The sequence below is a fragment of the Pinus tabuliformis genome, chromosome 3_1 (genome assembly GCF_031772625.1).
Source record: "Pinus tabuliformis cultivar Carrire ecotype Pingquan chromosome 3_1, CPIR1, whole genome shotgun sequence".
Lineage (NCBI taxonomy): Eukaryota > Viridiplantae > Streptophyta > Pinopsida > Pinales > Pinaceae > Pinus > Pinus tabuliformis.
The window spans coordinates 50,002,591-50,028,413 of NC_142301.1; the positions used below are offsets into that span (position 1 = coordinate 50,002,591).

A 25,823-nucleotide genomic window follows, 5' to 3' on the forward strand; every position below is an offset into this window, starting at 1 on the left:
GGCTCGAGTATTCATAAACGAAATTATCAGATATCATGGAGTACCTAAGAAGATTATATCCGATAGAGATTCGCGATTCACTTCCAGATTCTGGACGTGCATGCAGACAGCCTTAGGTACTCAGCTAAATTTAAGCACTGCCTACCATCCTGAGACTGATGGGCAAACTGAAAGAGTAAATCAAGTACTTGAAGACATGTTGCGGATGTATGTAATGGATCAGCAATCCCACTGGGAAAAGTATTTACCCTTGGTTGAATTCGCTTACAACAACAGTTACCACAGTTCGATTGGGATGCCTCCATTTGAAGCTCTATATGGCAGACCGTGCAGAACACCGTTAAGTTGGGACAGGTTAGAAGATCGAGTGATAATAGGACCAGAATTAATCCATGAAATGGAAGCTCAGGTCAGACAGATTAGACAGCGATTAAAGGAAGCACAGGATAGACAAAAGAGTTATGCTGATGCTCACCGATCTGATAGGAGGTATGAAGTAGGGGACCAGGTCTTCGTCCGCATCAAACCAAACAAAAGTACTATTCGATTCGGGAAAGGGACAAAGCTATCACCCCGATTTATAGGACCGTTTAAGATCGTGGAAAGAGTTGGACCTGTTGCCTATCGTCTTGCCCTGCCATCCCACCTGCATAGGATTCATAATGTATTTCATGTTTCTGTATTAAGACATTATGTAGCTGATCTATCTCATAACATCCAGTGGAAAGAATTGCAGGTTTCGGACGAGGGAGTCATAACGGTCGAACCGTTACGTATACTGGAGCGTAGAGTTCGGCAGCTGAGGAACCGCCTGGTGGACCAAGTTAAGGTCCAGTGGGACAAGTATAGTCCTGGGTCAGCGACTTGGGAGGATACAGAGGACATATGTCAGAGATACCCTAGTTTATGTCCATTTTGAAGAACTTTACACTATGTTTAGTATATATATTTACTTCACCTCTGTCAGAGAACCAAAAACATTTGAATGATAAGTGATAAGTACGAAACTTTGCGGCATAATATATGTTTAAATTCCTGCTGGTACGTGGATACCAAAATAATATATGTTTAAAATTCCTGCTGGTACGTGGATACCAAAATAATATGTGTTTAATTCCTACTGGTACATGGATACCAAAACAATATATGTGATTATATTGCTCAATTATAAATGTTGAAGTAAAGATTAAGACTATCAAGTGAATTTACCTCTGGTAGAAATTGAACAATATAAATCTATTTTATTTTATGCATGACAAAACGAGCAACTGGAATAAAAGACAGGAAGTGAATACAACCTATAGAAAAGTCAGAATACATGCATGAGAAAATAAACAAAATTATGTTATATATAGTTAATGCATAAGTTATTTCGGATATGCTGATGCACATCTTACAAATGCTGGGTAAGTATAAGATTGCAGGTAAAACTGCAGATAAACTACAGTTGCAGATATTTGATCCAATTTTCGAGATGACCACGTGATGACAGAACTCAGATCAGTAAAGCTCAAAGTGATTCTATGATAGGGTAGTAGCCCTGATACTACTAGAGGGGTGGAGGTGTTACCCACCGTTTATCCTCTGAACCCTGGAGTCATGGGAGGACTGTGCGAGTCACGCTCCCCTAGACGTGTGATGATGACTGCCGGATGCCTACTGGGAATCAGGTCGGTATAGCCGACGCTGTTACCTTTGTGTTATGAATGGTTAGGTCAATAAATTGACGCCATGGCATACTTTAGTAGAGGACGGATAGGATGGGAGCAGAAGAGATTAGGGAGGATAGGATGAGTTTTGAATAGCTCGGGGTCCGGGATAGAAAAGGGTATGACCGTTAAAACCTTGAACCTAAAGCTCTAACTTCGGGACGAAGTTTTCAGAAGGGGGAATGTATGTAACAACCCATCTAATTGACCCATTAATTAAAATGTTAAACTTTATAATATATGAATATATCTATATATATATACATTAAATTTATGGTATATATAGTTAGACTTTACAAATAGCATTTAATAAAAATATATATATCATTAAAAGATTATAACATATTTTGAAATGTTATAAGTATATATATACATCATTAAATAATTATAGCAGATACTTGATAAAATGTTATAAGTGAAAACATTTAATGTTTGTAAATTATATTAAATAAAATGTTATAAGAAATATAATTAAAGTTAAACTATGTATTAAAGAACAGTCATGCATATACATAAATATAAGCTAAAGTTATGAACTTAAGCCATAACGTGACAGCATGGATATCAATCAACTATATATACATCACACATAATATCTAAACTCATAAAGACTAACAACCTACTGAAAATTTATGGCAAGAAATATCGCAGAGAAACTTCAATGCTGAGAGGCGGTGGCTGCAAGTGGGAGGGCGGCCACCGCCAGGCAAGGGGGATTTATATAGCAGGAGCCTGACCCGGTGGAGGGGGGAGAGAAAACAGAGAAGGAAGGACTCATTAGCAGGAAACCCTGAGAAGAGATTTTACAGTAGAGGAGCTTGACTGATCTGAGATCTGGGCACGGAGGGACAGAGAGCCTCGGTGGAGAGCTTCTCTGGATTGAGCAACCAGTTGCTCTGTCTGGTCGGGTGGAATTGGCCGTCTCGAAATTGAATCAAATCAGCCAGCAGTTCAGGATTACCAGTTCTGCAGCGGAATCGGGAGTCTGCCAGCAGCTCAGGTATGTACAGATTACAATTTATGTATTTCTGCTTTCAAATTCATGCAAGAATTCATCTGGTTGCTGTAAATTCATAATTAGGGTGCTACAGGCAACATATATCAGCAAAGATCTAACTAGGAAGCCCATGTAATGAAAGGCTCTACCATCATGTCATGATTTTATACATCAGTGAGTGAAAATGGTTTTAAGAATCATAACACAATGGGGTCGACCCTAAGGTAACGTATCGTAGTATGGAGGCTAGAATACATAATGCAACGGAAAAGTGATCTTCCCTAACCTATATGCTAGTGATGAAAACAATACCTGCCATGACGGGTCAATAGTCATGGAATCAAAGTGGTATAAAAAATCTCAAAGTCTTCAATTTAACCTGAAATACAACCTATCCCAACACTCAAAGCCAAAAGGTCAAAAAGTTTATAAAATTATTAAAAATAAAACATAAAATTTGTAAAAGTGGGGTTTTAAAAGTTTTTCAAATTACAAGTTATAAATAGACCTTTTGGATCAACAAACCTCATTTGTGTTTTGAATAATATTTGGTTTAACGTTAGTTTTTAATGTTGAGTTTAATATTGAGGTTTAATATTAAGTTTATAATATTGGGTTTAATATTATGGTTTAATATTGGGTTTCATATTATGGTTTAATATTGAGTTTAATATTAGGGTTTATAATATTTGGTTTAATGTTAGGGTTTATAATATATAGTTTAATATTAGGTTTTAATATTGTGATGTCGGAATGGTATAAAAATATATCTAATGTCGGATTGTGACAAGCATTCTTATAAAGTGACAATAAATGTGACAATCATTGTGGCAATGTTACATTACATTGCAATTTATTCAATATTATGTTTTAAAATTGGGCTTAATATTAGGGTTCGTAATATTGAGTTTAATATTGGTTTTATAAGATTGGGTTTAATATTAGGGTTTAGAACATTGGTTTTAATATAGGGTTTCAATATACTTACTCACTTAGTTGAATACTTAACTTATCTTTACTTATATTAAAACTTTATACTAAAACCCAATGCTAAAATTCAATATTAACTCAATACTAATATTGAATAGTAAAACCTCATACTTATAAAATAATTATATATTAATTAATACAAATGTTATAATATTAATATATTATAATTACAATATATTAATATTAATTATTATAATATACTAATGATAAAACATAATTATTCCAATTATATATTAATTAATATCAATATTAATATTAATTTCAATATTAAATCCCTACCATGCACATTTTAATTATTAATGTGGTTGATGTATGACATATATCAACCACATTTACTAACGTGGTTGTGCATGTGATTGATATACACCTATTGGTGTATATCAACCACATTTATTAATGTAGTTTTTCTAGTTTTAACGTGAAACACTAATCTTGTACATTTTATCCTTTATAATTCTAGAAAATCACAAAATGATCTTATGACAATGTGTTGGGATGTTTTGTTTACTCTCCCCAGTCGATGTGTTAGGACACTTCATTTACTCTATGCACGTAAAGAGGGTGTTTCAGTTTGCTTGGATTAAATAGGTGACACCCATATGGTTGTGGCTAGGTTATGATTCATTTTCATACACAATCATGGTGCCTTGTGGGTTTATTTTCTCGGGATTATATTTAAATTTTCAGGTTTCATTGCCCAAATTACTTCGACAACAAAATTGTAAAACATTTAGTGAACAAAACTTTGGGAAAAATGATTAATGAACAATTATTACCTTGTTCCTATTTCCTTAAGATATCACTGGTACTGCTTGCTTGATTATACCCAGTTTATCATTTCTGAGTATAAGAAATTATTGGAGGTAATTGTTGATTATGTGTGTTTCAATTGGTGACATGTTGATATATCAAATAAATTTTTAATTTCCATTAAATAATCTAAGGCGTTAGATATATTACTCTTAATGGAAATCATTTAAGTTGGGGAGCCCGATCGAAGCTGACATAAATTATGTATTTCAATATGTTCTATCTCAGCTTCAATAATGTATCAATCATAGTGGATTTTTCTAAAAGTTTTTTCAAGAGATTGAGCAAGCACTTGGCCCTGTGGAGTAATTACCCAAGGCTATGTTTTGAATATTCTACTATAATACTTCCTCATGGTTACAATTCTTGAATCTTCGAAACATCAAAAGGTTGCAAGCTACCATTCATATTCCATAGTTAGTTTTGTAAGGTTAAAAATAAATACATATGATGTTGAATGTGTCATTAGAGAAATTTCGAGGTCTAAAATGGGCTTAAAAAAATGTACAACCAAAATCAAGTTTATAAGAGCCAATATGATTCAAGATGATGATGTCAACCATGGGGGATGATTCACCATTTTTGGAGTAAAAAATAAAAAATATTAAAAAAAGAAACTATTTTTTCAACTTATAACCCTATGGTTTTACTCAAATTTCGATCAGGAGCACTCGTTGGATGCATAATTTGTTCTTCATCCAAGGAGTACCCATATTACATACTTTTGATGGACCCTTCTACACAAAAAATGAGAAATACATGGAAAATGTGATTGCAATCACATTTTTCATGCATTTCTCATTTTCTATATAGCAGGGTCCATCGAAAGTATGAAACATGGGGACCCCTTAGATGAAGAATTAAATTCCTCATCCAAGGAGTGCTCTCATTCGAAATTTTAGTAAAACCATAGGCAAATAAGTTGAAAAAGTAGTTTTTTTTCCCTCTAAAATTTTATGATGTAATTCAATCTTATTTTATTACTTCCATTATTATTTTATAGTATTCCTTTGGAGGCCCATTTTACACCTTAAAATTTCTCTAATGTTTTGTAATACTATTGTCATTACTACCTATGGGAATTTTAATGGCTCAACAGCCATATATGGGAAAACATTAGCTTTGATTTTGAAAGTTGAATATATGATTTTTTCGTATATACCACATCAAGTTACCTACATTCCTTTTCTTATCATCAAAGTGTTCAATATTTGACAAAATATTAAAAAAATAGTTCTGGGATTCAAAATTTGCTTAATATTTTTTTTTGTTCTAAAAGACTTTCTAATTGAACCTGGCATGTGTGGGATGGGGAAGAATTGTAGGAATATGGATGGATATAAGTCGTATTGGGGACCAACCCTATTTTGGAGATTCTCAAGAAGTAACCCTAACCCTATTGTAACACCACGTTGTTCAACATCAACATTCTTTGTCAAGCAAGGTGAAGTATGATACCTGATAATGTTGGGCTTATGTTGTTGACATTTTATTCTTGGGTTCTAGGAGTATGATTTGACATTTTCCACAAGAATATTTAAATGGATGTGTCTATGCCTTTACCTTTGTTTGCAAGATCGGTTATTGTCATGGCTATTGTATAAAACCTTGAGACATTGTAATTTTGAAGGGATATTGTGTTGACTATAGTAAATTTAGTAAAATAAAATGTAATGTGAATTAACTAAATAATATATAAAAAGGACTATTATACCTGACCATTAACTAACTTTTTGATGAGGATAGTTTTCTTTGCATGCATGCATGAGATTGCTTCTCCTTTTGCTACTTCTTTTGCTGAGAGGATTTTATCTCTTCACTACTGCAATTTGTTTCTATATGTTTGTGTTGTTGATAGTTGTAGCATTTTTTCTTCCTTGAATTTATTGTCTTCTCTTCTAGTAGGCACATGATTGTCCATTTCTCCATATTTTTATTTCATGGTGCATGCTTCTTCTTGAAATCCCAAATCGGTCTTGATGAGAGGAGTTCTTTGACTATTAAGAATTTCATCCAAGAATCTGGTACTCATCTCCAACTTCTGATATCAAGATAACTGATTATTTTCGTTTTCAAGCTCACATCTCAAGGAGGATAATTTTGCTTCTAACTCCTTTACTGCTTCCTCACACCACTTTTTACTTTCCTTCCTTCTTTTAGCTGAGTTTTCAAATTTAAAATTTCTTCTTTATAGGCACACTCCTCTTCATCAAAATTTTGCGGTAACATTAGTTTATTTTTATTCTTAGTTATGAGCCTTTTAATATTTGTTTCTAGGGCCATTATTGGATTTCTCTTCCAAACTTGCCAATACTTCATCTTTGTTGTTGATATCTTCTTGTAGTTCCTTTAGATAATTGCTTGATCCATCATTGCTATCACTAGTGCTTTCATCTTCATCTTGTGAGTGTGTGGTGCTTGCTTCTTCTTCTTGTGAGGATATTTGATTTTCCATTACAATAATTGTGGATTCCTTTGCATTTTCCTTCTCATCAGCATGTGAGTGGCAGGGTCCTTCATCCTTCTTTTAAATTTGCAATTTTCCTGAACAATTCAAATTCCACAACCTGTCCAGAATCTCCTTTGCAATGCCATAATGTCTCACATAAATATTATCAGATCTAAAAATCTGATGCCAAATAATAGCTTTAGCCATATCATTAAATTCATCCTTTATTCCATAATCCATTGATAGAAGAATATTTTCATCAAGAGAAAACAAATACATATCTAACGGTTTGTAGATTTCTATGGTGTGTTTTTTCAGAAATTGAATTCAGATATTCCACAGTGTTCATCTTTTATTCACCGATGTTTCGAGTCTAGACGAAGACTCATCATCAGGACTCAAAATGATGAGTCTTGGTCTAGACTCAAAACATCGACAAATAAAAGATGAATATTGTGGAATATCTGAATTCAATTTCTCAAATACATATCTAATTTCACCTTCCATGTTGCAAATTTACCTCTGTGAAGAATTGGAATTCCTTGTTGATCTAGTTTGAGAAAATAATTTGTAAACTTTCTACCAATACTCCCCAAATCTACTCTCCAACAATTAAGTTGTAACCAAGAGCCTCGCTCTAATACCAATTGTTATAAATGTAGAGCACTACCCAAGGTTGGGGGGGGGGGGGGGGGGGGGGGTGCGGCGCGCGCGTGTGAATCAATAGTGAAGGAACTTATATATTTTTGACCAATTAATTAATCCTTTAAAAATTCAAAAAATTGAAATTCATAAGGAGAGATCATAGCATCAACCATAAGCATGAAACCATAAAAACAATCAACACATGAGACATAAATATTTCTAGTGGAAAACCATCTCTATGATAAAAAACCACCCTTGTTTCTATTGTGCTACTTCTAGTTCTCTTATTAATCAAATAAAATCATTTACATCAATTTATCTAGCCTCCACTGGCAAGGAGAAACCACCCCTTTGTTTAATATTGTTGACATCCACCAGCTAGGAAGTCTTTATTCACACGACTCTACAAGCCACCACTTGTTGAAAGCAACCACTCCCAATGAGCCTCGCCCAACTACCACTGGAATACCTACCACCATAGATGGAGATATAATGCTCAAAATATTATTTTGTCGACTACCACCAATAAGGAGCCACCACACATATCAAAATGTCAGAGCCACGCTTTCATTCATTTTCAAATGGGACTTCAAGGAGAAATTTACAACTTAATAGTAGCATATCAATCTCCACAAAATATATAGTCAATCGAAACAAACACTACATAAAATAATTTGATAAACACATCAACAAAACCTTTCTATGTAGTAAATAAAGTTTCTCACAAACAAATGTTGCACCCAAACAATAATTTGAAGAACACACAAGTTTCTACTAATCACCAAATAGGTCTACAACCAATCATTACTTCATCACCTTGCTCTCTGCATAAAATGTTGGCTGAATAGACCTATACTACCTTCTTCAATACCTGCAAACTACTTCAAGAAATATGCAACATGTTTCTCACATCTTAGTCAAACTTCTCCTCTTCTCTCACTCACTCAACACATAGCACAACCAACCCCTCTATCATTGAGCTCTCTCTAATATATAGATTATATGAAGTGATTAACTCAATAATTATCCAGATCTACTAGACTCAACAAATCTTTGTTCATACACTCTGGCAAGTTGAATTAGATAATCATCCTTGACTTGATCTGCCACTATCTCCCTTGAATGAGAGAGTTATTTCCACTTTAACCACCTTCTATATGATGGCTAAATTTTTCTTACTTTGTTATGAAAAATCTCGGAAAAAAAACCAAAAAAACACATAAAATGCCTGAGATGCACAAGTAATGCAAAGAAAATACCATGTATAGCCACAGTTACTAGCAGATCTCGGCTGCAGCCACATGCATGTAACTATTGAATCTCAGTTGAATGCTTGCATCCACACCCATGACACTCTCTCCCAATGGTTGTGGTAGGGAATAAGGGAAAATAGAAAAATATTTTCTCAGAATTGCCTCCAGCTTCTAGCACACCTTCTTCAACACTTGTACACACCTCCAGACCTTTGCCAAATGCTATGACACTTCAACAATTAGGTTAATCCATTAGACAAGTATCACCACAAAATTGACCTAGTTTCCAACAAGTCAATGGTTGACATAAGTGCCATCAAGCCACCTACTCTTCCTTAGACACCTGTACAGATTCAACACATTAGTGGCATGCCTTATAGTTGTTATGCATCATCAATAGCATCATCATAAAATCAAACACCTCTGCAAAAATACAGGGACATGAAGACCTACTCTGCCAAACTCCTCAACATGGATCAACATCTCAAACGCCTATCACAACATCCACAACTTGTCCAACTACCTCCAACACCTATAGGAGCATCATCAACCTTGAAATTCTTACACTAGGTAAGCATATCCAACATATCTCTACTCAACCATCAGTTCCTCCACTAGCTAGACATATCCTGTACTAGGTCATAACCATGTCGACATCAATGCCAACCAACAAATATAGCAACAACCCAATACCTCTGCACAATGTCAAAAAGAGAATTACTACAACAAACCAAACACTCATCATGATCATAAGGAGGACTACCAACATCAGGTTGACCTCAAGTGTATGAAAAATAGTACTAAGACCATATTGACATCCATGCCAACACTACAATGCCAACAATATCACCTAATTTTTTTCTTCACACATTATTATGATCCTCATGAAGAAGTGATGCTTGTTAAACTTGTTCTTCTCTAATAATAATAATAATAAAAAACTAAACAACAACCTTGCATCGCTTATTATTCCCAGACATAGTATCGTATACAACCTATAAGAAAAGGAAGGCTACCAACAGAGTAGCGCATCCAACTAGTTGTCACTGTTATCCAAGTTTTTGCAAATTCATATTTTTAAAATTTGAATTTCTCAAAAACTTGAAAACAACTCATGAAGTTTTTCCACTACTTTCTTAGGAAAAAATTATTCAATCCTTGATATAATATCTAACAAATTGCAATAAGACTATTAGTACATTTACAAAACTAAGAAGCATTTCCATTGTTACATGAGTTATCTTGTAAGCAACCATTTCCTCTACTTTTTGTGCATTCCATTTCTTTGGATTTCCTTTTTGTAGCTTCAATTCCGAAAAAAATTTACAAAAAAACTACTTTGAACATTCTTCAGTAACCAAACACAATAAATATTTTGTTGTCCCAAGCCAAGTGATGAAATTTTGAAATTTCAATGTATCTTCCTACCCTCTTAAACCATTCAACATAAGATCATCAATGCATTAGAGAAATTTTGAGGTCTAAAATGAGGCTTCTAAGGAATATTATAAAATAATAGTGGAAATAATAAAATAATATTAGATTATATCATCAAATTTTGGAGGGAAAATAGAAAAAGCTACTTTTTCAATTTGTATTTTCAACTTATCTCCCCATGATTTTACTCAAATTTTGAGCAAGAGTACTCATTGGATGTAGAATTTAATTTCTCATGAAAGAAGTACTCATGTTACATACTTTCAATAGATCCTGCCATATGAAAAATTAGAAATTCATGAAAAAATGTGATTACAATCACGTTTTTAATGTCTTTCTCATTTTCGTGTAGCACAGTCCATCAAAAGTATGCAGCATGGGAACTCCTTAGATGAGGAATTAAATTTTACATTCCATGAGTGCTCTTGCTTGAAATTTGAGTAAAATCGTAAGAAGATAATTTAAAATTATGAGTTGAAAGTAGTTTTTTTTTTTTTTTACTCCAAAAATGGTGAATCATCCCCCATGGTTGAAATAATCATCTTGAATCCTATTGTTTTTTTTAAAGTTGATTTTGGTTGTACAATTTTGTTTTGAGGCCCATTTTAGACCTCAAAATTTCTCTAATGGAGCTTTCTAGCCAAGCAAAACAAATGTGTACTAATGAAATAACCCATAAACAAATACGATCATAAGTGATTTTAATATTATGGCTAGAAATGATCATAAGTTGTATTCCATAATACTAGTTTCCTTAGCATCCATGCATTTTGATTTAAATGTAAAGAATAAAACTCAATCATAAACCATGTAAAAGAGATTTGTTCCCTCTTCAAAGGAATTGATCCACCAACAATATATGTCACGTAGGAACATTTGATTGAAGTTCTTAAAGAAGGGGTTAAGCACTTTTTTTCACATTCAAAAGTTATTTTAGTAGTTTTATCAACCTCTTCTAGAACTAATGCAATCAAGCAGTTTTGTCAACCTCTTCAAGAACTAATGCAATCAAGCTACGAATTATGAAGATCTTCCAAATAAAATGCACATAACAGAATATTTTTTTTGGTCAAGTAAGAGTGGAGCCTTTCATTAATTGAAAAAAAAGATTACATATGGTACACATCTTTAACAGTGTAAAGACCAGCAAAAGGTAGACCGGTTGATGATAAACAAACAAAAAGGTCAACAAAAACCCAAAACATTACACACAAAAACACATTTAGACGCTTCATCCCAATCTCGGCATATCGCACATCTCAGTTTTCGCAAGCCGCCAACACTTGATGCCTGCAAAATGCGAGAGTTAACCTCCGTCGTTCAATCAAACCTTTGATCTTATGGTCCACAGTCCATCGCAAACCTCGGCACATCGCAATATTGCAAAACTGGTTTTATCGCTGACCAGACTCTTTTATCGAATGTGATTTGCGATTAAAACTTCATCGTCGATCTGGTTCTTGATCCGACGGTTGTCGCACATTGCATCGGGAACTTGCATGCCACTTAACCGCTTCCCGGAGCCGATATAGATTATGAACCTTGGTCTATAAAACTTCAGGTCCACCCACCACCAACGCTTGATTCCTACAAAATGCGAGAGTTAACCTCCATTATTCGATCAACCCTTTGATCTAACGATCCAAAATCCATCGGAGCATCGCAAACCTTGGCACATTGCAATATCACAAAACTGGGTTTAACGCTGATCAAACTCTCTTACCGAATGCAATTTACGATTAAATCTCCACTGTCGATCTGGTTCTTGATCCAACGGTTGTTGCAACATCACATCGGGAACTTGCACACCCCTTAACCACTTCCCGGAGCCGATATAGATTATGAACCTTGGTTAATAAAACTTTAGGTCCACTTTAAGACTTTACCTCTAACCACATTAAAACTTGATATCCAATTGATGGTGGATGCACTTAAATCCTATGGTCTGAGGCCATTCAACTAGCACGTGGGTTACAAATAGTTGAACCCTCGTAGTTACTTGTGACATCATCATTTGGAAATAAGATCAATGGTCAAGATTTATTGTGGCACTTCAACCAGGGTCAAGGACTTCCGCCCTCTTCTACTCCCACTAATATTTTCCACCATTTATGTCCATTGATCTTACATGATCAAATGACTCCTTTGCATCATTACCTCACCTCTTAGTCCTTCTCTTCACTTCGGGTTTGTGTCGTTCCTTCAACTCCCGCTAGTCTTCCTCCTGCTCATTATTCATGGTCTGGAAATATGCCATGTCTTTGGCTGCCTGTCGTTGACAATCATCACACAATTTACCAGAGGGTAAAGACTCCTAGTCGTACTGAATATAGATTTCCTTACATAGCACCCCTTCATTTTCTAGACGATCAGCTAACATATTGGCTTTTCTTCACACATGAATGAAGCTGACAATTCTTAGGGTTCGCAAGTCGAAATGAATACACTGAAATACCTGTGAAAGCCTCCAGTGTTTCAACACTTTTCCAGGTGTTGTTCCATTACACATTTTTTTTGCTGAATTGATGACCAATTCAAAGTCAGCTTCAATGATGGCATTTGTAAATTTAACTCCATCAGGATTTCCAGGCATTGCTCTAAGGCCATGAGCTCCACCATGTTATTAGTGGCATTCCCCAAATGACTGTGAAAGACATCCTTTATGCAACCCTGCTCATCTCTTATGACCCCGCCAAATCCAACCATCCCTAGGTTGCCCTTAGAGGCCCTGTCTATATTGATTTTCAAAAAGCCATGAGGAGGAGGTTGCTAGATATCTTTACCAGAAGTTGTTTTTCTCACACCCTTGACAGTGCCTTGGGGAACTAGAGAATTGAGACCCAACTGCAACAATATGCGAACATCCCGGGACGAAGGAGGGTCCTCAGGAATTTTCCACATAATGGCTCCTACTATATCTTTGAGTTGTCGTAAAATTTGGACATTGATGTTCTGGGTCGAGCCTATTTTGTTCTTGAAAATCCTACCATTGCGTTACTTCCAGACATCCGATATGATAAAGCCTGGAACCAGAGTCCAAGCCTTGCTAATGATTTCATTGCCTGAGAAGTCTTTCCTCCAATTCTTCAAAGTGTTGGTGATGTTGAGTTTGTCCCTGCCAGTTTTCCTAAAGACTGAAGCTGCCCAATCCCACAAGGAAGAGGTGAAGGGGTGGGAGTTCAGTAAATGTTCCATCATCTTCTCCTATAAGCACATAGATGGTATTTGGATGGGCCAAAAAATCCCCTTTTTAGAAGATTCTCCCATGTGAGAATTTTCTTTTGGTGAACCAACCACATAAACAACTTGATTTTCATCCATTGAAAATTCTGCCAAAGGTCATTCCAAACCTTATCAGGGTTTGGATAATCAAAACCTAGGGCCATGCATTTAGCTTCTTTGAGGTTAAATGTGCCTTCGGTGTTTCAACCCCATCTCAGTTGGTCAAATGAGGATGACACCAAAATATTCCTCTGCTCCAAGTCAAGAGCAAGGGAATCTACCTGGGCCTTCAAAGGACTCTCTTCACTATAACTAAGATCCTTCCACATTCTCCATTTACCATTGTCCCTTGCCTGATCCTAGAAGTCACTTACCATGAGTAAACCTTTATTGTCAGTGTCATTTTTTAGAGTGGTTGGTTGTTCTCTAAACAAATTTGGTTCCTGTTGCCAGTTATCCTCCCAATACCGTACAAGGTTCCCAGCTCAGATCTCCCAAAAACTATGTTGCTGTACAATGGCTCTATTTTCCCAAGCAAGCTTCCAAATGTGGTAGCCCTTGATGAGCCCTGACATTTGGATATGATCCCTCTCCTACCAACTATTTGCATATTTCTACTTCCAAAGCTTGGCCCAAGGGGTTGCTGATTACTTAAGCCACCTCCACCAAAGTTTGGCTCCCGAAACTCTGCTGAGGATTTCAGGGTCATGAAGCCCCAAACCACCATGGGTCTTAGGTTTTCAAAGCTTGTCCCAAGCTACCAAAGCGCACTTCTTTTTCTATTCCCCTTTGCCCCAAAGAAAATCTCATTGAATACTCCTGATTTGTTGCTTAAATCCTTTAGGAGCAGGAAGAGTTGATAACATGAAAATGGGCATAGCCTGTAGGATAGAATTTATAAGCACAGGATGCCCCACCAAATTCAAAGACCGACAGGTCTATTTCTTGACCTTGTCCTAAAGTTTACTAGTTACCGGCTCCCACACTCCCTTGCTCAGAGGTTTGTCAATAAGAGGCATTCCAAGGTACTTGGAGGGTAACTGATCCCTTTGAAACCCGAGAATTCTGGTGAGGTTCCTCTGAATAGAAATGTGAGTGTTGAAAAAAAACACCTTTGATTTGTCAAGGCTTACCTTTGTACCAACGGCCAAAGCAAATTCATTCAGGATTTTTTTGAAAGCTCTAGCTTCGTTGACCGTAGGAACGCCCTGCAGCATTGTGTCATCAACAAATTGTTGATGAGAAGAAGCAGCACCATCCGGGGTAAGTTTCAGACCCTGGATTCTTCCTTCATCATTTGCCATTTTGATCACTCTGCCTAGCCCTTCCATCATGAGAACAAAGAGGAAGGGGGAGAGCGAATCCCCTTGTCTGAGACCCCGAGAAGGCATAAACGTTCTAGAGGGAGAGTCGTTAAGCAGAATGGAGAAGCTAGCCATGGATGTAAGGGCCATAACCCATCTTATCCAGTTGTGGTCGAAGCCATAAGCTCTTAGCACTGCCCTGATGTAAGACCAGCTTAACTTATCATAATCTTTCACTAGGTCTAGCTGCATGATCATAGCAACTTGCTTATTGATCTTAAGAGAGTGCACCACCTCGTGAGCTTGTATGATGTTGTTGAGAATCTGTCTCCCCTCCATAAATCAAGTTTTCTCCTCTAAGACGAGAGCAGGAAGAATAGGCTTGAGTTTGTTAACAATCACTTTGGAAATAATTTTGTACACCACATTACATAAGGCTATGGATTTGAATATGTCTGGTGTCATAGCTTTTTCCTACTTTGGAATCAATGCTATTAAATAGGAATTAAGAGCTTTCAAAACAGTTTTGGATCTTCTAGACTCTTCCAGAACATCAAGGATATCTTGTTTAACTATTTTCCAGCAAGCTTTGAAGAATTCCACATTGAAACCTTCAGGACTAGGAGCTTTCCCATTTTGCATCTTATTGATAACTTCACTAATCTCCTCTTCAGACACTGGCCTGTTAAGATCGTGGTTGTCTTCCCTGGTTACAAGCTTAGGAATGAACTTAATGAAATTGTTAATGAACCAAGATCTGTCAACGAGAGGCTCCTCTGCTATGCTCAGGAAGTGTTGAACTAGGATAGATTCCATTTCTTTGTGAGAGACAAGCTCTTTCCATTAAGAATCTTTAAGTTTTGAAATTTTTTTATGAGATCTGTGATCCAAGGTTGATCTATGAAAAAACTTTGTGTTTTTTTCTCCTTCTCTAATCCACTGCACCCTCGATTTTTGTCTCCAGAAAATATCCTCTTACATTCACCAATATTCCCATTCGTTCTGAAGAGAGTCAACCTAAGTTTTTCGTTCCTTGGTAAAACCTTCTCAGATGATGATCTGATTAATCTCCTGAAGTTTCTTCTCAACTTCTCTTTTAGGTTTAAAAATATTACCAAACATTTTTTCGTTCCAATATTTAATCCTATATTTGATGTGTTTAAGTCTCTGCTACAACATGAAAATTTTAGTGCCTTGAACGGGCATATCTTCCGTCCACCATTTGTCAATATTGTTGGTGAAGTCAGAGTGAGAGAACCAGACATTTTCAAACCTAAAAAGTCTGTTCCTCGGTGTACCCATAAAAGTAGCTTCAAGTTGGACAAGATAGTGGTTCAAGCCTCCAAAGGGAAGGATTAAAGTTGACATATCAAGGCCTGTGAGAAGGAGGTCCTCCGAGATTATGAATCTATCTAATTTAGAGGTGACTTGAGAAGCCCCTCCCCTCTTATTATTCCAAGTAAAAGTTCCATTTACTGTTTTGGTGTCCACTAGCCCCATGTTATTCATGAAGTTCTGGAAGGCAATGGAGTCTCTGCCTAGTTTTCTGGTACTGCCTTTTTTCTCTGTAAGAGATCTGATCATATTGAAATCCCCTGTCAAAATCCAGGGCATATCAGGATATCTCTCTCTCAGCTCCTCAAGGGAGGTGAGAAGCTTAAGTTTGTCTTCTAGTTTTTGAGGACCATAGACATTAGTGATCATGTAGATCTCCTTATCACCCAAAGGTTGAATCACCAACGATAAATAGCTCCTAGAAGCTTCAACATCCAGGATTCCAAGTTTTTGAGGATCCCATAGAGTAAGAATCCAACCCACCGAGTTATCCTCTTTAACATCTAGATATTCATACTTGATTAACCATTTGTTGTGTATCTCTCTGATCTTGTCCATCGAACATTCTGTTTCTTGAATAAAAACCATATATGATTTTTCTTCTTTTATTCTACTGCTAAGAGTTCTTTGTTTCCTTTTACTTCTTAGACCCCTAATGTTCCAGGTTGTAAGCTTCATTAAGAAAGGTTTGTAAAAGAGTAACTGGTAAGATCCCTCATCTTACTTCAGTTAATCATAAGTTTCCCACATTAGGTCAACAACTCATTCTGTTTTTTTCTTCCTCTTTTCCTACTCGAGTTCTTGGAAAAATTCATCGGTGTATCCTCCATTGTTTTCACTCCCCTATTATCTTGGCTATCATAGTTTCTTTTGACTCTAGAACACTTCATTTGTGATCTCCAGAGGAAGAGCTGTTGAACCCTGTCAAACTCCTCTTTTGGTAGAGTGTCTACCCCATTAGTTATTCCCCGCTCCAGAAACTTTTCTAGATCTAAATTCTCCCTCTCTAGAATCTACTGCAGTTCATGGTCTTCCGTTCCAGCCTCACTTGGGGTCATCTCGTGATCCCTACTAAGCTCCATAATGATTGGCATATCATCCTTTTGTTTGTTGTTTTCTGGTATATCCTCCATATTAGCATCCCTTTCCTTCTCAGTGGGAATATTCTCCGATTCCTGGTTTGTCCCATTGTTTTCGACTTCTTCTTCTAAGATCTTGAAACTATTGTGGCTTGGTTGTCTATCTTCATTAATTTTCTTTTGGTATCGCTTTCCTCCTTTCCCTTTACCCCCAACCTTAGTAAAACCTTTGGGATCCTTGCCTGTAGTGGCTTTCGTATTGCTCTCCAGCTTGTTCAATGGGTAGTCCCTATATAGGTGCCCGTGTTCATGGCACTTACGACACCTAAATGGGACATGTTCATAGTCCACCGCCTGCACCCATTCCTTGTCATACACTTCTAAAATGATTGCATTCGGAAGTGCCCCAGATAAGTCCATTTCCACACATATCTGGGCGAAGGAAGTGTATTTGCCTCTTAGAGTAGCATCTGAGATCTTTATAAAATGCCCTAGCTTGTTGCCGATAGCCTTTAGAGACTCTGACAACCAATAATCTAAAGGAAGGGAGTAGAGTCTTATCCATACTGGCACCGATGTGAAAATTTCTCATTCTGGGACAAAGTTCATTACCCATGGTCTCAAATAAAGGCCTGCAGAAGCGTAAAAATAAGGTCCTCCATCAAACACTCTGTCTTTATCCTCTAAGCTTGTGAACACCACTGTGAAGAAGCCCTTGGACCCAAGGTGAAGTTAAATTTTCCCCTTTGGTTTCCAGTGGTTCCTTATCCATGCTTGCAAAGCCTTCTCCGTTGGCCAAATCCCCATAAATTTACATATAACAACATATTCCACCATGTGTTCTCTGTGCACCTGTAGCGCTGGGTCACTTAAAATGACTTGAGGAATAGTGGTCGACTTGGGTTTACAGACCCATGATGTACTCATAGGAGCAACTTTCTGACTTCTAACCTCTGTCCTCTTCTCCTTACTAGCTTCCTCATGATTCTCTTCCTGTCTTGAGGTCTGATGGTTTCTAATTTTTCTATATTCATAAACTCTGTTACCACCTCTGTTGGTTTCTTGAAATGATGCGATCCAACTCCCTTGCTTCTATTCGCAACCACTTGACTATAGGAGGGAGTTGAACTCCCTCCTCTGCGCCCTGCTATGGTGACAAGCGACAAAACCCTAAATCAAAACCCTAGTTCAGATTGCAGAGCACTAGCACCTTTTCGCACATAGCAGAATTGAAATAAGAATTGCAAGTGATTTTTTTAGTGGTTCACGGACCCCATAAATTGGTGGCCGCTACATCTACGTAATATTTATACCAGGCAGATCCACCTAAAGGGATTACTTCTTGTTAGCTCAACCAAAGATCTTGACCCCAAGGGTTTCAAGAGAATTGACCCTATGACCTATAAATAGCAAAGTTTCTTTTAACAACAAGGACTTGACCAATTGAGCTAACCCTTAGGACTACTGCGAGTGAGGGTTATAGACAGTTTACCAAAGAATGTGCGAGCAAATAGTTGCTACAACCCCTTTATTTTTGTGGTCGTGTACCCATTTATTTCTTGGTTCCCATTAATAGTTTGAAGATGTTTAATTGAATGAACAATTGTATTTGAGATTGAATCCAAGCATTGCCCCCATGTATTTTCTAATATTGTGCTATAGTTATGTACTATGCAGTCAAGCGATTACATGTGTGAAAAACTCCTTTATCTAAAGATCATCACTATTTGTTGTCGACAATTTGACCCCAATTATATCTTGGCTTCTTATGTTAGTTTCGCCTCATGCCTCCCTCGCTATATGACTTCTTCTCTCATATTTTTATAATAAAAAATTGCTTCCTTGAATTTTCATGTTAGCCCTGCATTAAATTTGTCACCATAATAATCATTGTAACTTGTAAGAAAATCACTATTATATTAAATAAAATATTAAATCTTAATTTTGAATTAATATCTACAATTATACTTTGCAATTATTATTACTATAAATTAAAATTAAGAATTAAAAAAATAAAATAATAAATTAAAAATAAAACTTAATTAACTAATGATCAAAATACCAAATTATATTAAAATAATTACAAACTAAACAAATATTAAACAAAAAATTGAATATAACATTATATATAAATTAATACAACAAATATTAAAAAATTAATATAAAACAAATTAATTGAATTAGAATATAATAATTGAAATAATATAAATTAAATAACACAATTAAAATAAATATTACATAAAAACTTAATATTAAGTAAACTTACCTTCACTCCAAAACCCATGTTTCATATAAACATTGAGTTTAGAGACGACAAAAGGCACAATGCGACTGAGATTAGTTCTATGACCTTTTAGAGGGAGTCTGACTCCCCTCTTAGACTCAAGGATGTGATGTTTGTTCCAAGTCTAAAGAAGAATCTTGTCTCCATAGTTGTGTTGCAAGACTGTGGCTACGATGTTATATTTAGCAAAGGGAAGGCTCTCTTGAGACACATAGCCACGAGACAGGTGAAGCAAATCAGAGTTTGAGTCAAGAACCTGTATGCACTTGAGGTAGAAGATGCATGCAAAGCCTTGAGGAGAAAGGCATATTTGGTGGCTGAGAGGGAGCATGTTAGACCTCTCAACATGTAGTCTCAGAAGCAACCTCAAGAAGTTTCGTGTGGCCACAAATGGAGAAGTAGACAGGAGGTAGAGTGGAGACATCTACTCAACTAGAGACCTCCAGTAGGGGGAGAGTTCGAGCCAAGTGGGGAGAGGGAGCACATGTAGCTATACCTCAAGGAGCGAGGTGGAGCAATATAGACCCTTAGTCCAAGAATGCAGAAATTTGGGTAGGGTTCATTGAGGTGTGTTTGTCTCATGGATCATTACCCTTGCTACAACGACCCACAATAGTCAGTAGCAAGAGGATCAGTGTTAGTCAGATGATGAGGAGTGCATAAGAGTGTTGATAATAGAACAGGAAGCTTAGTAGCAGAGTTAACAACAACACAATTTTTCTAGTAGATAGTTGCAGACATAATTGATTCAATTAGTGTTTTAGTTTTTGGATGCTTCTCAGTTGTAGATGTTGCAATAATAGTAGCAACAGAGAAAAGTGTTGCATATAGTACATTCCAAAGGTGCTAGATTTGGGTAGATGTTAATCCCTTTCTTGTTGAGAGGGAGTGTTGAAAATGCAGCAAGAAAATTCTAATTTAATTTTGCCTTGATTAAATTAGGATAAATTTCAATTTCAATTTCAGCAGAATACTTAGAGGTAGTTAACTGAGGTGACACGACTCTTGTCATTCAGTTAACTCAGTAAATTCAATTTGGAGACACTTGAGTTCATTTCTACATGATTGATTACTAACGTGTAGCAATCTATTTCAGTTAATTTGAGTTATTGTCAACGTAACTAGTTCTCATTGTTAGTAGAACTAGTGGAGGTTCAGTCAAGGGTGTGTAAATTTTTTCACACTGAGTGAAAAGGGTGTGTAACTTTTTCCACACTGAATAATCATCCAATTTACTAATCTATCAGCCTAAATTAACTCATGCATGCAAAGAATTCAAGTTACCCAGTTGATATTGGAGTTCAAGGGTAGTGTACTATCAGTTGTAAACTAGTCCAAGTTGTACAAATGGTGCATGCAGTGAAAGAAGGGCCTAAAGGAATTGCGCAATTCTCAATGAGAAATTTCCCTAATTAATAGGGACTAATTCCTCATCAAACAACGCAAGGAAATATGGGCTTGAAGGCTCGAAATTTTGGCTAAGTATTGGCTAAGGTTGGTCATTCAGGGGGAGGATAGAAGATATAGGTGTAGGTTGAACTCAAGCTTGAGCAGAACATATTGTATTCATCCAGATTCTTTGATTAATGCAATACATATAGTAAGGGGTTTTGAGCAGTTGCTTTCCCCTAGATAAATCTCTGTGTATATGTGTTGAATCTTGATGCATGTTAATGATTTGTGTTCTCGATTGTGATTTTCTTTCCGCAAATGAGTAGAGTAGCTTCAAGTCTTGTAATCTAGTAAATTCCATGAGCAGTTTTGAATCTACACATTAAATTTCTACACAAACAGTTACATGAATAACTAGAGTTATAAACATCATAAAAACAACAACTAATAAAAAAACATATAAATCATGAAGATAATAAAAGGTCAAAGTCAATAAGATTGTTTGCATACTTACAATAAAGTGTTGATGTTGGGCTCAAAGGGAAGCCCATTTTGAGGTGAGTTAGTCATCCCTCAACATTCATTAACAATAATTTCAAATCATCCAACTTATGTAGAAAATTATTCCTAGCTATCAAGAGACACTTTTCACAGGAGCAACTTTACAGGTTGGTATAAGTCCACGGTATAGAGATAATCATTTTGTGTACTCTCGGTAGTTAAGGATGTAGGCTATTCAACAACTCTGAATACAAAATCCCCTATAAAATGAAATTTCTGGCCATGTTAAAAATGTATGATAGTTGAGTTATATGTGAAAGTAAATATTCGAAAATGACAAGGACTGAAATTAATAATTATTAAAACACGGCACAAAAGCCCTATTTTGTCGTTTAATGAGATAATAACTATTATATCAAGGCACAAAAGTCCCTTTTTGTCTTTTAATGAGATAAGAGCACAAAAAGTCTTGTCTCCCACTTGGTTGTTGGGATATCTCGTCAGGGAGGCTGATACTCCTGTGCGACCAATCACGACCTTCAATCCAAATTCAAAAACCCAATCTAATACCTATACACGTTTTCAGCTTCGGGAGCCCCCACCACAAAACCATATTTCCCGCGTTCGTGCCTTATTCACTTTTTAACCCTTTTACCATCTCTACAATCACAGTAAATGTCACCTCCCTCCCCTGTTCACACTTCTCAACAACTCGTGCCTTGGCAACTCTTAAACCCTTTCCATTCGACAACTAATTTCCTCAATTTTCCAGGCTCTGTATTTCTACGTCGGCGAGATCCAGTACAGGCTTTCTTCTCCTCAACTTTTATGTTATCGAGATCATGGACTTCATTTTCTACTTGGATGACCACTCACTCCAACAAATAATGAGACGCATTGTAATACCTTTAGAGTGGACCTATATTGTGCTGTGGTCCTTGGATCAGCCACCACAGTAAGTTTCTTTCTCTCCATTCTTATGCTTTGTGTCTAATTAAGGATATTACATTTTGTATCTAATTTTCCGTTTAATTTTCAGAGAATTAGCATGTAAAGACGGATGGTTTAACCCAGAAATGGAAGCTGGTTCCTCTACGGCCGCGGCCCAGAGCGCAGGCCAAACCCTTTTCAATTTGTACAAGCATTGTCGCTTTGCTCTGGATGTTGGGTAAGTTATATCCATACTCACAGAATGTAGGATCTGTGTGAGCGAATTAATAGGTTACATATCAGTTTTATGTCTAATTTTCTGAAGTTTGAGAGCCCTCTGCAAAAGAAGTATATATTTCAGAGAGCGTGTTATATATATAAATGAAATTAAAGATCTCTGTGTTAAATTAATAAGTAGAACAATTTTAATTTTAATTTGGCTAATTTAAAAATGTATCTATTTTATTTTTTAAAATTATTTGTAAATAATCAAAAGTCTGCCCATATCGAAATTGCCAATAAAATATTGTACATAGAATGTTGGCAGAATTTTGATACAATTTTGCCAATTCAGAGTTCCAGGTTTGGCATTGAATCAACCACCGTATGTTTGGTTAACGGTAAATGAGCTCCTGCGCTTCAGGTCTAATGCAAGCCAGGAACTGTTTTACAAGGTAAAATAATTAGTTTTCCATTTCAGCCCACATTCAAATTGTTATTTCTGGCGCAATATTTAACGCATAGAAAACGCTTCCCATGGCTATGAATTTATTGTTTCTGTCTCTCTCATTGCAATCTTGTATGCAGGCCGTCGGCATTCAGGTGAGCGTTTACACTGCCTTCCCCGTTTTAGACACGTGGCAAGTCGACTTAATTAATTGTGCTCGATCGATTGGTACTTCTCGCTGCCCATCCTGAGATTTCATTATTTCTTAGACTGCAGTGTTCATTCCTTGTGGAAACGGCGTAGTAGAGCTGGGAACAACAAATTTGGTGAGACATTATATTATTCCCACCACTCGTCTGCATTCTGTTGATTCCATGCTAAATTCCATGGTTTCACTTGCAGGTTCAAGCGGATGAGCAGAATAAATTACGAATTTCAAGCCTCCTGGCGAGTGTAACTATCATGTCACCCAATATTTCTATCCCCTTGCCCATGGCCACGCGTGGGACGAGTGTATTAACTTCATCTTGCTCTTTGCTTCTATCGCGCTCTATTGACAGACCTGGGAGTTCATATCTACAGTGTCCCACCATGTTTAGAGGGGATCAAATCAATATACCGCAGGATACCCACCAACATTCTATGTCCGCCTCGGAATTGGCTACTGGGTTTGATGCTTACCTGCAAACGTTGCAATTGCGGCCTTCTTCTGGGCTTTTGACCGGTGGCCTTGGAGCGCAACTTTGGGTTCCAGGCCAACCGTTTTTCCCACAAACCAGTCGGGCCGGCAGTTTCCCAGTCGCCCCCTTAACAAGGAACATCATTCTCAGCGCATTTGGCATCTGGAGACCGCCAAGTAAGTTGGTTATGCCCCCGATGTTTGAGGGTCAGTACAAATTGAAGAGATGCCTAGCAATTTTGAGGCATATTCATGCAGAAAAACTGGGACAAGTCTCATTGTCTACGGTTTCTAGCAGTCAGGTTCATCATAAGATTTCTGAGCGTAAGAGGAGAGAGAAATTGAAGGACAGCTTTGAGGCGTTGCGTTCAGTCATCCCTCGTTGCGCAAGGGTACGTTCCATGAAAATAAAGCTTTTTGTTGTAAAGAAATGAAGTTTTATGGCCAACCATTGACCTTGGGATTTAATCTCTATAGCTATTGAAAATATATGAAACAGTTCTTCTCTTAAATTTAAGTTAGAAGTAGGTACAAAAAAAACGAGTTTTGTTGTTAATATATTTGCAGAAAGACAAGGCTTCCATATTGAGGTACACGAGAGAGTGTTTAACTAGTCTCAAATCGCGGGTGGAAGAACTTGAAGAGAGGAATAAAGAGTTGGAATCAGAATTGAAGAAGCTCCCGCGTGCTCAATCTCAGGAGGGTGCAGCCACCAGCACAGCCCTGCAACAACCGGACTTCACATGTAGTGAGGGAAGTGACAGCTTGGTGACAGTTGAGGTATCAAAGATTGGAGGCGGCACTATTTCTGATGAAATGGGGAATATAGTAGTGGTGGTCGACAGGCCTACAAATACGACTGATTTGACGATTGCGATGGTGGAGAGTCTGAGAGAAATGAATGTCGCTCTTGTTTCTATGGCCACATCCACAGCACACCACGAAGGCGATCCATCACGCTTGAGATATCGAATGACTGCGACCATCAAATTGGAAGATCATGTAAGATATATAGAACTGGATTGCCATTCACATTTCATTAGAGATATATAACTGTATTTCAAGCCTTCACATTCTCATTCTATTTTTATTGTTAATATTTGTGATTGGTGGGGAAATTTGTAGGACATGGAGCAGGTGAAGGAAGGGTTGGTGAGCGGGGCGAGGAAAAACGGGTAGGAAGGTTGGGTCAATGGTCTCGACTCTCCACTTGCATTCTGGCTCCATTAGAGAGATGTATCTACACGCCTTCGCCATATATATGTTGCTAATATTTGTGATTGGTCGGGAAATTTGCAGGACATGGAGCAGGTGAAGGAAAGGGGGTAGGGAAGATGGCGGGCCTCCGCTGCCGTAGAGCGGTTGGGTTAGGTCAATGGTCTCGACTCTCCACGTCCATGTCGTTCCACTGTACATCATCTCATCTTCATCTCTCAGTTTATTTCAAATCGTTATTCAAAGTCGGCCTCGATGGTTCTAACGGATTCCATTTGAATATCTAAGTAATTGTATTCTAACGGTTTTCCTCCCAAAGTATATTAGAAAGGCTAAATATTAATCACTATATCATAGCTATATATATTGGAAAGGCTAAATATTAATCACTATATCATAATTATATCAGTCACTTAGTGGTTGATTGTTTTTGCACATTCTTTATTGAATGAAAGTAAATGGAAAATAACGTAAGTCCATGTTTACTTTATCTTATGATTAATATTTATTTTATGATATTTAATAACCATTTAGGATAATTATTTTTATTTTTATTTATAATTGTAATTAAAGTTTAGTTTAATTTATAGATGAAATAATTCTTTTTAATAAAAATTGACAATATAATTTCAAGTAAGATTGCGATATTATTTTTATGTGTTATTTTCCAACATTCAATTTAGATCAGGGTAAGAGAAAGGCTAAAAGTGAGGACCAAAGTAGGGAGGAATTGTAGGCTAAAGTCATGTTGGATAGTGCAAGCAACTGGGAGATGGTTTCCAAAATGAAAAAGGAAAGCATAACAACTAGCTTGGAGGTGCAAGTGAAAAGCACCTTGAAAGATCTATAGGTCATTTCCAGATGAACATAATCCATGCAGATTGGCAAGAGTCTCATCCAAGACTTGGTTAAATGTTGCTACATG

At 36.8% G+C, this 25,823-nt stretch overlaps 1 protein-coding gene across 1 annotated transcript; it reads left to right on the forward strand.

Annotated features, from left to right (window-relative positions):
• Positions 1-21,867: 21,867 nt before the first annotated feature.
• LOC149185711 (putative transcription factor bHLH041) lies at positions 21,868-25,224 on the forward strand. The gene is made up of 9 exons (XM_089412475.1): positions 21,868-22,362; positions 22,447-22,575; positions 22,912-23,011; positions 23,145-23,159; positions 23,274-23,330; positions 23,407-24,075; positions 24,251-24,685; positions 24,809-24,858; positions 24,983-25,224. The coding sequence occupies exons 1-9, from the start codon at positions 22,250-22,252 to the stop codon at positions 24,996-24,998; spliced, it is 1,584 nt and encodes a 527-aa protein (XP_089268601.1). The 5' UTR covers positions 21,868-22,249; the 3' UTR covers positions 24,999-25,224.
• Positions 25,225-25,823: the final 599 nt, after the last annotated feature.